The 12,455-nt window shown below is 34.0% G+C and overlaps 1 protein-coding gene across 9 annotated transcripts in view; it reads left to right on the top strand.

Annotated features, from left to right (window-relative positions):
• The window catches only part of ERC2 (ELKS/RAB6-interacting/CAST family member 2), a 412,632-nt gene that overhangs the window by 131,447 nt on the left and 268,730 nt on the right, over positions 1 to 12,455 (top strand). For all 9 annotated transcript variants that reach the window (XR_015913795.1, XR_015913794.1, XR_015913793.1 and 6 more), the window contains exon 7: positions 10,646 to 10,783. Coding sequence is in view for 1 of the 9 variants with exons in the window: in XM_088532042.1 (XP_088388168.1) it covers positions 10,646 to 10,783 (138 nt within the window). In the remaining 8 variants the exon portion in view is untranslated. The remainder of the gene's footprint in view (positions 1 to 10,645; positions 10,784 to 12,455) is intronic.

Genomic DNA, 12,455 nt, shown 5'->3' with positions numbered 1-12,455 from the left:
TCCACCCCTTCCTTTCAGAAGGCTTATGGGTCCTCAGCCTTCCTGCACCAGTAAATTTGAATCCTATATTAGGGAAGAAATTTAGAATCTCACAGTAACTACAGGTGGGGGAAATATGACCTGCAGTGATTGTGCAGTTAAAAAGAGGGGGGGAAGAAAAGCTATAACTTTGTTTCTGAAGAAAATGAACAGGATGCACTCTTAGTTTCTAAACGTATGTGAGAGAGTTGGCTGGAATTTGAGATTATTGAATAGTTGAAGAATTTTCTTTTGTATTTCCATGTAATAGCACCTTATTGCAAATACTGTCTAGAGAATTTAAATGCATGTTCCCAGCATACGATATACATTTCTCTTGATGATGATTTTTTTTTTCTTTTCCTCTCTCAAACTAAAGGGCATATACTGTGCTGATACTTCATGCTTCTGTACAGTTCTTGAATAATATTATCCAGAGTTAACAAAGTGGTAAACTGAGTCATCAAGAACATTGTAATGAAATAATAATAAAACATGATTTACAGGGGGATTCAGATATTTGAATTCTCCTTAATGATTTTAAAACTAACTTCTCAAACTTGGCAGCTTGGAGGAAAAAGGTGAGAGTTGTTTACCCTGCAGTCCCTGCAGGTATGTCGGTAACAGTGCAGACTGGAACTGTGTAGCATCCACAGGAGAGGAAATCAGTGTCTTCCATGTTCTGCTCTCTCTTCTTGGAGGCACTGGTGACTTGAATGGGGAATTCAGCACAAAACTGAAAAATTAGTAGAGTTTATTTTTTACAGACTGATAGGATTGTGGATGAGATAATCTCTCTCCTGTAGGAGAAAAGGGCGCTGTTTGGAGGGAATGGAAAATGAGTTCTGGTTTCTGCCAGAGCCATGAGGACCTGGATTTCTCACATGAGAATTTGTGGGTTAATTCTCCAGAAGTTAAACTGAGGGAAAAGGTCTCAAAGGACCTGTTGGAGTAGCAATATAATTAAAATAATGGAGGAAATTCTTAGGTATAACTGTTTGAAATGTTTGGGTTAATTTGTGAATAATTTTACTAAGTACCCTCTAAGCCCTCTTCCAAAAGGTTCCAAATATTAGTGTGCTCTGTACGCTGAGAGCTATTTTCTTTGTACCTGCTCTTTATTATATTACTCTGTATGTCTGTAGCAATAAAAATCAAGGGAAGATCATATGTTCCTAAAGAGGCACAATTTAATTGTCTTTAATAAAATTCTAGGTAGTCTACATTTATAAATAGAAACTCTAAAGCACCAGTCTATAGATTGAATGCAGATACAATCCACTAGTTTTACATCTGCTATTGTAAAAACCCTATCCTGCAACAAAAGGTATGGAGGAGAAAAAAGAAGTTAAAATTAATTAAACAGAAGTTTCCAGAAAAAAAGAAACAACCTCAGAAAAGATTTAAAGTGGGATTGCTGAAATGTTAGTTCCAATTATAGAAGAACATGAGTATTCCTTTGTGGAACTGAAAATTATTAAGTCATAGCTGGAGGAGGATGAATACATAAATAAATGGAAATGAATCATTTAGTCACCATAGCTAAATGGTTGTCTAATCTCCTTAAAAATAATCTTTACAGATCTGTGGTGCGATATCTGGCTGATAGTTACTCAAAAGGAGACCTCCTTTCTGGCTCAGTTTTCTCAGCATCAGTGCTTGTATTCCAGGCCCAGAATTTGTAGTTCCCATGTTGTAGCTGATGTGCATAGTGTCTTTTTGTGGGGGCAGGGGAAGAAGAAGAAATATATTTGCCTTCAATTATTTCTTTTCTATGCAATCATTAAAGCAGTCAGTTTGCAGGACTGCATAGTATAAAATAACGCATTGCACATAATGGACTGGTATGGTGAAGTTAAAAGCTAAATCTTCCTCTTAACGCTGTCAAAGCATGCATTTCTGTGAAGCTGTGTGTAATATTGACCTTGTACTTAAGCACACTGTATGGGGTTTGAATTTGTAAAAGAACATACAAAAGAGTCATTGCTTTCAATTCTTGTTGCTTATTCAACCTCATAAGGAGCCAGCCATACACACACATTGCTTTTTTTCTTTTGAACATTATATACTGAGAATAATCTCTATCTGATGTCCTGTTGACATTATGGTAATTTTATACATTCAATTTATGCATTGCTGCATGTGCTCTCCTCTTTTCTGCATTATTTTGTACTAAGTGCACGTACATAGTGCGCATGTCCAGTATGTCAAGTCAGTTTCCCTTAGTTCTTTATTGTGAGGGCACTAGCAGAATGCATTTGAATGCTTTGTTGGGCAGCTTAGTCGGGTAGCTTAGTCCCAGTTTTTGCATGTTAGGAAAATCTGTGAGTAAATAGTTTTCATAAAAGGTAGTGTTGGATAGCCCTGGGATAGAGGTGCCAAGTAGGCATTTATTTTATTTTTTTTTTCTCCCAGAATTTCAGCTGATTGCCAGTGCAAATAAATTTTAGTTGTTAAGTAAGGCAGAGTTCAAATTCTCATGCAGTCTTTTTACAACTGTCTCAGTGCAGTCTTGCCTTAAAAAATTAGTAATATTTAGTATGTCATTCCAAGGCTTGACATTAGTTCTCTATGAAGCAGCACGCTCAGCTAGCATAGCACGGCAATACATATTAAAAGGGATAATTAAAAAGGATAAGGTAAACCCATGGGGAGTGTTCTCCATAGGTTCTTGATCAGCTTTGTTCAGACTGGTGGTAAGAGTAGCAGCATCTTGTAAGTGTCCAGAAAGATACATCTTAGGTAAGTTACTGTTCTTTTTTGTCCATTTTATTTAATAGGAACTATTTTATACTTTCCAAGAATTGTTTTAAAGTGATATTATATGCAGTAATACAATAATATCTAATAAAACAAGAAGAAAAATAGACCTAAGTTGATTTCACTGAGAAAAGTCTTATATCACAAATGCCTCGATTTCATTTGTAAAATTAGGCAATACTTTATATTGCAGAATTTCTGCAAAATCTCTAAATAGAATTTGAAGTTTTGTTTTGCTTAAACTTGATGAACTTGAATAAGCAGAAAATGTGTTGTATAGAACTGCCTTATCTTTAGAGGGAAACAGGGAAGAAATATTTGGTTTAAATTTCTTTTTTTCTGTTTCCTAAGCAAAATTCTGCTGGATTATTTTCTTTACTGCTTGAAAAACATGAGTTGGGAAGGTAGCAACAGGGTAATTACTAGAGCATGCCATTTCTCTATTGCTCCTGTCATCAGGTTAACGTGAGGGCTGACGTCTGAGAGAGCAGTTCTTCATTGGCTTCTTTGTGACTGCCACTGTGCAGCTGTGCTCTGCTCCTTTGAAATGTAGCCCTGCAGGAAGCTTGAGGGAAAAGAGCTTTGCAGAAAGATCTTTCATCAAATCCTGACAAACCCACTGATTTGGATATTGCTTTCACCTTGGATGCCCACCGTCTCATGGTTAGAAATGTTGTGCTGCTTCTCCCAAGTAGCCATCTTAAGTGTTTACCTGCAGACTTGACTGAGTTCTTTGTTCCTTTATTTTTCCCCTAGTCTGTCTATATTTCTTTATCAGATTAGCTAATCTAGACTATGTTAACAAATTATGTAAATTTTGTACAGTTTTACATGAGACTTTTTAAAATCAGCCATTGTACTGAGATTGTAGAAATGAACTGTTCATGTGATAATGGGCTATCTAACCTTGCTGAGGTTTAAGAAGTCTTGTGGGGCAAAATAATGGGAAGAATGTAAGATTGGAAGATATTATTGAGTCATGGTATTCTTAACCTACAGCACAGCACTGCTGTGTTTAGCTAGTTTGCAGGATATAAATTTGGAAGGAATTCTGGAAATATCTTGAATTGAGAATGGACTATGTAATAGACAAGTATAGGTAAGAGTCATCTTGCTTTTGAGAAATAGTTGAACATACTCGTATCTATTAGAGCTACTAATGAACTTAAAGATGATTCCAGCATGTAGTTATAAGCTTCATAAGCTTTTTTTGCCAATTACCTTGGTAATGGAAAAAATCTTATACTTCAGTAAAAGATTAGTGATTTATAAGTGAAAGATTAGCGAAAGCCTTACAGTTTAGTAAATACACTTAGTTGCAAACTGAAAAATACAATTTTAAATTATATTAAAGATTTTATATGATAGTATAATATATTTATCAGTTTTATTTTTACTTCTAGGGTCTAAATGTCTAAATATTTTGGCATAAAAAAAGAAAATTCTTAGTGCTTGTCTGTCTACCTGCTTACAAGGAAAAATGAAACAAGTGAAAGGTGGTAATATGGAGTGATGAAGCACTTTCCAGGCTCTTTACATGAATTCTGTTTTCCTTCCCTGTTTTGCAATTTTAACTTAAACTAATCTTATTTATCCACTTCATGCAACCAGACATGATTCATGCTATAAAATGAAATAAATAGCAGAGAATTCTGATTAGAGAAACCAGACAAATCAAGCAAATTGAGTTTTCAAATTATAAAGAACAATGTTAGAAGATATTTGATGTTTTAATTACTTAAAATTCATAAATACAAAGTGGAGTGGAAAATATGTAGAACTTAATTTAGACATATGAGAGTTCGAAGTTGTACGATAAGGTATAGAAATTCTCTGATAATTTCTCTCTTGGATTTACACTTATACTTCAATACATATCTCTGAAGGCAAATTGTTTCACCTTGAAACACTTTGTTTGATTATACAGTTTTCTTTCAGATTCCAGGGTGCAGTAGCGTTGCCTTAATTTAGATAATGAAAACTATTTACTTTTGAGAACTTGAGTTACTATAGAATTATGAAGCCTGTCTGATGGTGAGATTTAATTTAATCCCATGCATATTGAAAAAACATTCCTGAGATAGTTGCCAGAAACTGACAAGGTTAGCACTTCTGCTTTATTTAGAGGATGCCCCATAGGAAAGGCATTTATCTGCAAGGGTAAATGGTACCTCTCTGTTAAGGCGTGGAAATCTTCATTTTTTGAAATACAGAAAGGATTGAGTGTTTTTTTTTTTTTTTTTTTTTTTTCAAACTGTTAATGGCACAGTGACATAAAGAGTATGTACAGGTTAAAATTACATGTTCACAGAACTAGTTACTAACTCATTTCCTATCAGATAAAAGTATAAATCCTTGAAGGTTAAGAAAAGGTTTAAAAAGTCCCAATTCACGCGTGCTCAACAGTAAATTTTTCAGTAGTAAAATCCTGCTTGTACTGTATATACCTGCGCCGAAATATATGTTAGAGAAAGAACAAGAAACCCTCTGATAGGCTGTTTCACTTTGGGTTTTAGAAAACAAGGAAGAACTAAATCATATCTTGTGTTTCAAGATTTTGGCATCAGAAACTGCTCAATCTCTTTGCCTTCTATGACTTTTTTGAGAGAGCTTGTTGTGATTAACTAGTCCAAAAATCTTGCTTGCATTAGCAGGTCTTTGTTAATCCCTTGCCCATGCCAACAACACACCCGCACACTGCACTGCTTCCCAGTGTGTTCCTGTTCCCTTCAATGTATTTCTGCAGATTTATAAAACACAAATAGAAGAATAGTCAGATCCTTTCCTCTTGTTTTATCTATGACTGTGCATTGAAGGACTGATTTTAAAGCAGTTGTGATTCAGTGGGGATGTTTTTAATTTGCTGCCTGTTCTCTTTACCTCTGAGGGAAGAATTTTCTAAATGCAGAATAATTTTAGAACATGTTTTCTTGGTTAAGGGTTGGATCATATTTTAAATTAGTTTTAAGAGGAAGGAAATGGTGTAAATGCTGTGGAATTCAGATAAGCACTGGGCATAGGAAATAAGTACTGTAATTTAGGGTGTCTAGAATGGTAGGTTAAGCTGATGATAATAAAGGACCAGATCTTAGCTTTGTTTCCAAAAACATGTAATCAATATTCACTCCCCTGTTTTATTTTCCCTTTGCTTGAGAATATAGCTTGATGAAGCTGAAATGTGCAATTGCTTGAGTATTCCACAGGGTGTCATGAGGTAGTTGTTAGAATCATTAATACTTGGATGAGAGTAAAGAAAGAAACATACTGTGCAGTCCTCTAAACACCAGTTAATGTAATTTTAGATGTGACTAATACCCATGCCATAAAATATAAAGTTCTTAACTCATTAACACATGTATCCTATTTCCGTATCTGTATAAAATATACGCATGAAGAAAAATATTATTAGAGATCATTTACAAGAGTGAACTATTCTGTCTAAGTTCTTCCCAGCAGCCTTTATATATCTTTTATATTTTTTATGATTCATGTACTGCAGAACAAGTGGAGTCCTTTTCCCATATCAATAATCTGATATACTAACCCAGATATATTAAAAAAAGATACAAAATTTGTATTTTCCACAGCAATATGAAGACTTTTCAATCCTTACATTTATGCCTCAAATACTCCTTCTAATTTACTTCCAAAATTTTTACTCAATTTTTCATTTTTATTTAATATTTATTTTATTTTAAATTTATTTAAAAGAACTTTATGCGTGTACACTGTTGTACCGTGGATTTTGATTTGTTAATTATAGATTGCTATAATTAACAGTATAAGTATCTTCGATTAAATTCAGCCTTTTTTCATAGAAATTTTGATGCCGAGAGAGAGGATATTTAGACCAAAGTATGTCCCAAATGAGGTGTTTTTGATTACAGTGATACATCTTTGCAGATGGGGACCAAATTTTTATTGCCATAACTGTTCAATTCAGTAGCGTTGCACATGAATCTAACTTTGGAATTGTAACAGAGACTTTTAAATGTAGTTTAATAGTAATTTTAAAGGATCCAGCTTCTGTTAAAATCTGATTTGTATTAAGTGTAAATAGCACCGGCCATGACCAAGTGTAAATGCACCAAAATTGTATTATTAGGTGAAGTGAATAGCAAAACTTCATTGATCTAAGTAAGAACAGGAAATGATCTAAAGCATAAAATTTCTGAGAATAGCTCCCAAATTAATAATTTGAATCTGTGCTGAGAATAATAATTTGTCTAATTTTAAAAGCATATTTAAATCTTATCCTGAATGAATGATGCCCTAAATCAAGGTTTTTTACCCAAATGCTGTCAAGCAGGCAAAGTGATAGAAGAAAGTGGTGGTGTGAAGTCTGAAATATCTATCACTGAAAAATCAACATACTTTCCATGTGAAGATTGCGGTACTGATTCGATTAACAAATACTACTAGAAAGGCAATACTTGAGTAGGGTTTCCAGGTTAGCATTATATTACAGAATATTAGACAAGCTCACGAGTCTGTGTGCTAGACCCTCGTGATTAATACGTTCATCGCTCTTGAAGCTGGCTTGCAGTATTTGTGAAACGGAGTTCCTTGCTTCTGAATCCATTGTGTGAAGATGTGTAGTTTTGATTTTATTTATACCTAATGTCTTTCAGTGCTGAATGCCTCATGAAAGGATAAAACATCTGCTTACCTTTAAAATACAGTTGTTCTTAATACATTATTGCTTCAAAACAGTCCCTATTTAGGCATCTCAGAGTACATTTTATATACTGTCCCTCTAGATCTTTTTCTGTTCCAAAGTCTGCTGTAAGTTGACCTGGCCCTATTGATTTCACTTTTACCTTTATTTTTCCTCCTTCATAATAACTTTACATTAGAAATTATGGATTTTGTATAACCTTTGGTATATGGAGGACAGAGGAAGTCTGCATTAATTAAAAAGGCTTTTTTTAATTCTTTAAGATTAGTTTATTGGAACTACTGTAGGAATACTATAAACTGCTTATAACATTGAATATAGTTAATTATTTAGAGTTACGCAGCTCTCCCCTGGAGTTTTTTAAACCTCTAATTTAAACACTTTGAGCAAACACAAAACAATTGATAAATGCTGAACCTTATCTGTGCACAAGCTCTAAGTCACTGTCAGGAACCCTATGGTGGTTTCTTGGCCAGTCACACCTATAGTGTAATATCAAAGAGTAGAATTTTATAAAAATACTTGAAATACATCAGGTACAATTCTTGGAGATACTTGTGTGAAGGAAACTGTCACATCTAGCATAGATGACAGCATTTGGAGAGGGGGCTCCCAACAGACTTTGTTGGAACTGTGCTTTCAGGCTGCCTGGATGTATCTCTGAATCTGACAATATGGTCTTTGCCTGATGAGTGTAGAAATACAGCTGCTCTTATAACAAAATAACACTACTGTGTGGATAATAGTTCCACCATCTAAATAGCACACTGCTTGATCTGAGAGTGAAAAGGTGTAAGTATCTTTCAAAGTTTCTTTGTGAAGTTCTCGGTGATCAATACCATCAGCTGGTATCATCTACAAACCGCTGCTTAAAAAGTGGCAGGAAAGTTATTCGTAGTCCCCTTCCTGTTGACAGGATTCCTGTTGAATTCCTGTTCTCAAAAAAAAAAAAAAAAAAAAAAAAAAAAAAAAAAAAGCAACAGAGTGCACTGATCAAAGTTTCTATATTGTGGGATCAATCATACACATAGGTGTATTGGCCACCGTAATCACTGTAATGCCATTTAATCTATTTTCAGCATAGAGAGCCATAGCACATGCTTCATTTTTGACGCAGCTTCTGAAAGGATGATCTGGCGAGCAATGAGAAACTGCTGCTAAGGTCTGGGAATTGTGTGTGTGTGCGTATGCACACGCTGCTGTCAGTGTAGACTGGATTCTTGCTGTCCTGTCAACTGTAATCTCATATCTTCTGAAAGAAAATGGTGTTTCTTAATCCATCTGAATATTGTGATATGAAAGAAAAATCTGTTGTAGGAATGAAATTTGTTATGCTCTATGGTAACACACTTCTCGTCATTTCTGTTAACTCCACTGGTCTGCTTATCAAATGTTTTTCGAGGGCCTTGTATCATTTGAAAGAAAAAAAAAAAAAAGGACGTCTTCATCACTTTATATGCTTTTTACATAGCAGATGTGGTAAAGCAGGACAGGTTAAGAAACTTTAAGTTTTTGAGATCATTTGGTGACCTGAGAGCATGACTTAGATTTCCATATGCTATAATTCACCAAGTCTTTGCAAATGAAAATCAAAATGAATGATTGTAATGATGACTTGGGGAGAAAACACAGCATTGAACTTCTCCAATGTTCTTATATAGTTTTGCTTTATTTCATAAGGAATTTCTTGGGTTATGCTGTATAATAACTTCTGATTTGCACTATATGTCTTTTTCAGGTGTCATAATTTAATCTGTTTATTCTAAAACATTAAATGAATAGACAAGGCTTTTGAAACCACACACCTTTTACTTATTTGCTAATCTTAGTAAATATTCTAAATTTTGTACTTGTTTGGTTTGATTCTTGTCAAAGGCTCTTCATGTTAGAAACTTGCTTTCAGTAAGAAGTCACTTAACTCAGTTGCCTATATAAGCATTTTATGGAACAGAAGCATTGCTAAAATACACAGAATATTTGGCACATTTTCATATTAAATTTTGCAGCTTTTTATGATTAAGACACCCATTACAGAAGACAAGAGCTTTGCATACAAAGGGAGTGTTCTTACATTATGTATTTAGTAATATTATGACATATATAAACTAACAAGCTAAAGTATTAGACTAGTTTTCTTATTTCTATTTATCCTTATGATCTTTAAGTCCTTGATATCTAATGAAACTATTTATTTGTACGAAATATTATGGAAGATATTTTGGCTTTATACTAGAAAAATATGAGTACTAACAAGAGCATAGGGTGAAGGGATGTTGATTATCTTGATAGACTATTAATAACATTTTACATGTTATGTACCAAAAGTCCTCTCTGCATTATGCCCAGAAGTTCATAGTAGGTTATAGTCACAGAAAGTGATTTGAGTGACCTCCAAGCTGGGTGTTTTTAGTCAGATTTGCTTCCCACATCAAAGGATCTTTGCGGACATTTCTTTGTGCAAAATGTTCCCCACTTAAACTAAACATGCCCTGGTTAACAATAAGGTATGTTTATAGGAACATTAGCAATATATTTAAGCACACATCAGAGGAAGAACTAGACCTGTTTAAAGCAGGTTCTAAATCAAGTCATATACAGTAAATCCTATTGGAGATGAAGAAAATTTTGGGGAAGAAAAATCATTTTTTTGTGTGTGTGTAGGGGTGGGGGCGGGGTAGGGAAACGTGTTGGTTTGGTTTTCCGAAACATAAACATGCCGTTCTAGATTCAGAAGGGTTTCCTTTACAGCAGGACATTGAGAGGTTGGATAGGTAGGTTGCCATCCTTCCAGACTCTTCCTCTTCCTTTCTTTTATCCTTCTTATTGTAATGAATAATCTAAAGGGACCTTTCCACACATGCTTTGAATTACTAAGATAATGCAATACCTGAAATGAAAAAAATTAATATAGGACCTTTTTAAAGTAATATAATAATACCTGACTGTACTGAGATTTTTTTTATCATAACTTGTTAGAAGATGGTATTATTTAGTAAGGAAAAACAAAATGGAAAGAGTGGGACAGAAATTAAAAATTACTCAAATTGTACTATGTAGAAATTTTGCAGGATACTGAAGCATACGTATCATATGTATAATATTTATGCATTCAGTTGGTCCTATTCACCAAGTCCCTCCTTGAATGGTAAGACAATGTTGATGAATATTGTGGTCTCTTTTTATTTTCAGATTGAAAATCTACAGGAGCAACTTAGGGACAAAGACAAACAGCTAACCAATCTAAAAGACAGAGTGAAATCATTGCAGACGGATTCTAGTAACACAGACACAGCACTAGCAACCTTAGAAGAAGCTCTGTCAGAGAAGGTAATGTTTTATTGCAGGTCGGCATTATGTGGTGCCCCTCTGGGTGCAGTGGAGTCCAGAAAATAGATCTTTTTAAGTAAGCAATTCTAACAGCAATGTGGTGCACTTCGCAATCAACCAAAAATAATTTCATTCCCATCCAGGAAAATACTAGAAAACTAGAATATGCAAAACTGCTATCAGCTTCCTTGATGTTTTAACAAGGAACTTTTCAAAGAATATCTCTGCTCTTGGACTGGCCAAAGCAGCTCAAGAGGTTGCTTTCATGAAGCTGATATTTATAAAGTTGGTCCTGCTGTAGCAGCATACAGTAGATAAGCAATTGAGTGTGTCTGATAATAGAGCTATATGCTACTACAATTCAGTTCCTGCTCCTGTGATAAAGTGCAAATAGATTAGACCTGTGAGGTCCTAGATTAGTACATAAGGAAAGCTTGCCAATGCAAATAACAGTGAAACAGGAACACATTGTTGGGATTTCTGCAAGTTAGCTGTTAATCAAGTAAAACACAGTATATTAGGGCCTTTTAACACGTTATTGATGTTTAGCCTTCTGCAGCTGACAGTTAAATTGGTCTTCTTTTGTGATTGACTTAGAAAAATTTTATACTGTTTATTAATAAGATGAAATAGTACTATAATTTATTAAAAAGGGAGGGGTAAAGCATTTAATCAAATAAATATATAAGATGGTAATGGTAAAAATCCAAGTATGAATATAGCTAGGAGTATTCTGAATCAAGCTATTCCAGTTCTTGTATGCCAGTTAGTGATTTTAGCATTAATATTCAAGGGAGAGAGAATTTATTTATTTTGGAATGAGCATGGCATATTTAGGAGTCCACACGATCCCTTTCTTACATATTGTATAGCAAAAAATAGCAAATAGTAAAATTTTAAAAAGTTTAAAGTATTATGCTTGCTGCCTTGTAATTATGCTTGCTGCTGTGTAATACTCAATGATGTTGTTACTTAAGAACCTTCATTTTATACAAACTGATTTCTATATGAAATCTTGACTGTGAATAAGTCAAAGGGAGGTTTAGTTATTGGATGGAATGAAGCCAGGATTCATGCACCTTATTTGTGCTATCTCAATACATAAAAAGTCATAATCTTTTGAAAATTTTTTAAATTGCAGATAGCCATGTACCTTTGAGTTTTTGTCATTTCATTTTTAACATATGCTAAATAGAATGCAATGTGTCAGCTATGCATATTTTTTTTTTTTAATGAAGTATTTTACACTAATGCTAATTATTAATGTATGTACAGTTATCTGAAGGTTAGGAAACATGTTTCTGATGTCAGGGAATCCTAGATAATAAATAACTACGATACTGTCAATGATAAATAAGAATTGTACTGACATGCCTACTGCATGATTATTCGGTGTAGCACTGATTATTTTCCTGTATTTAAGAGATTCTAAATACATTTACTTGCAGACTTTATTTCACTGAAGAATTACTGCTTTTTTAAATGAGAATCTTAATCGGATTTCTAAAACCTTTCTAATATTAAACATTAATTTTACTAATACATATAATTATATATTGTGATGAATTCAGAGTGATGGACATTTTTCCTCCAACTACTGGTAACACAGGAAACATTAAAGCTGGAAGCCAGTATCGTATAACTGGAAGAAAGAAAATAATTTATCAGAAGA

This window comes from Tinamus guttatus, unplaced genomic scaffold (assembly GCF_059628265.1).
Source record: "Tinamus guttatus ecotype Peru unplaced genomic scaffold, ASM5962826v1 Tinamus_guttatus_pri_ptg000451l, whole genome shotgun sequence".
NCBI classification, from domain to species: domain Eukaryota; kingdom Metazoa; phylum Chordata; class Aves; order Tinamiformes; family Tinamidae; genus Tinamus; species Tinamus guttatus.
Note: the sequence above shows the minus strand (reverse complement) of the source record. Positions and strands in the feature narration are given on the sequence as shown.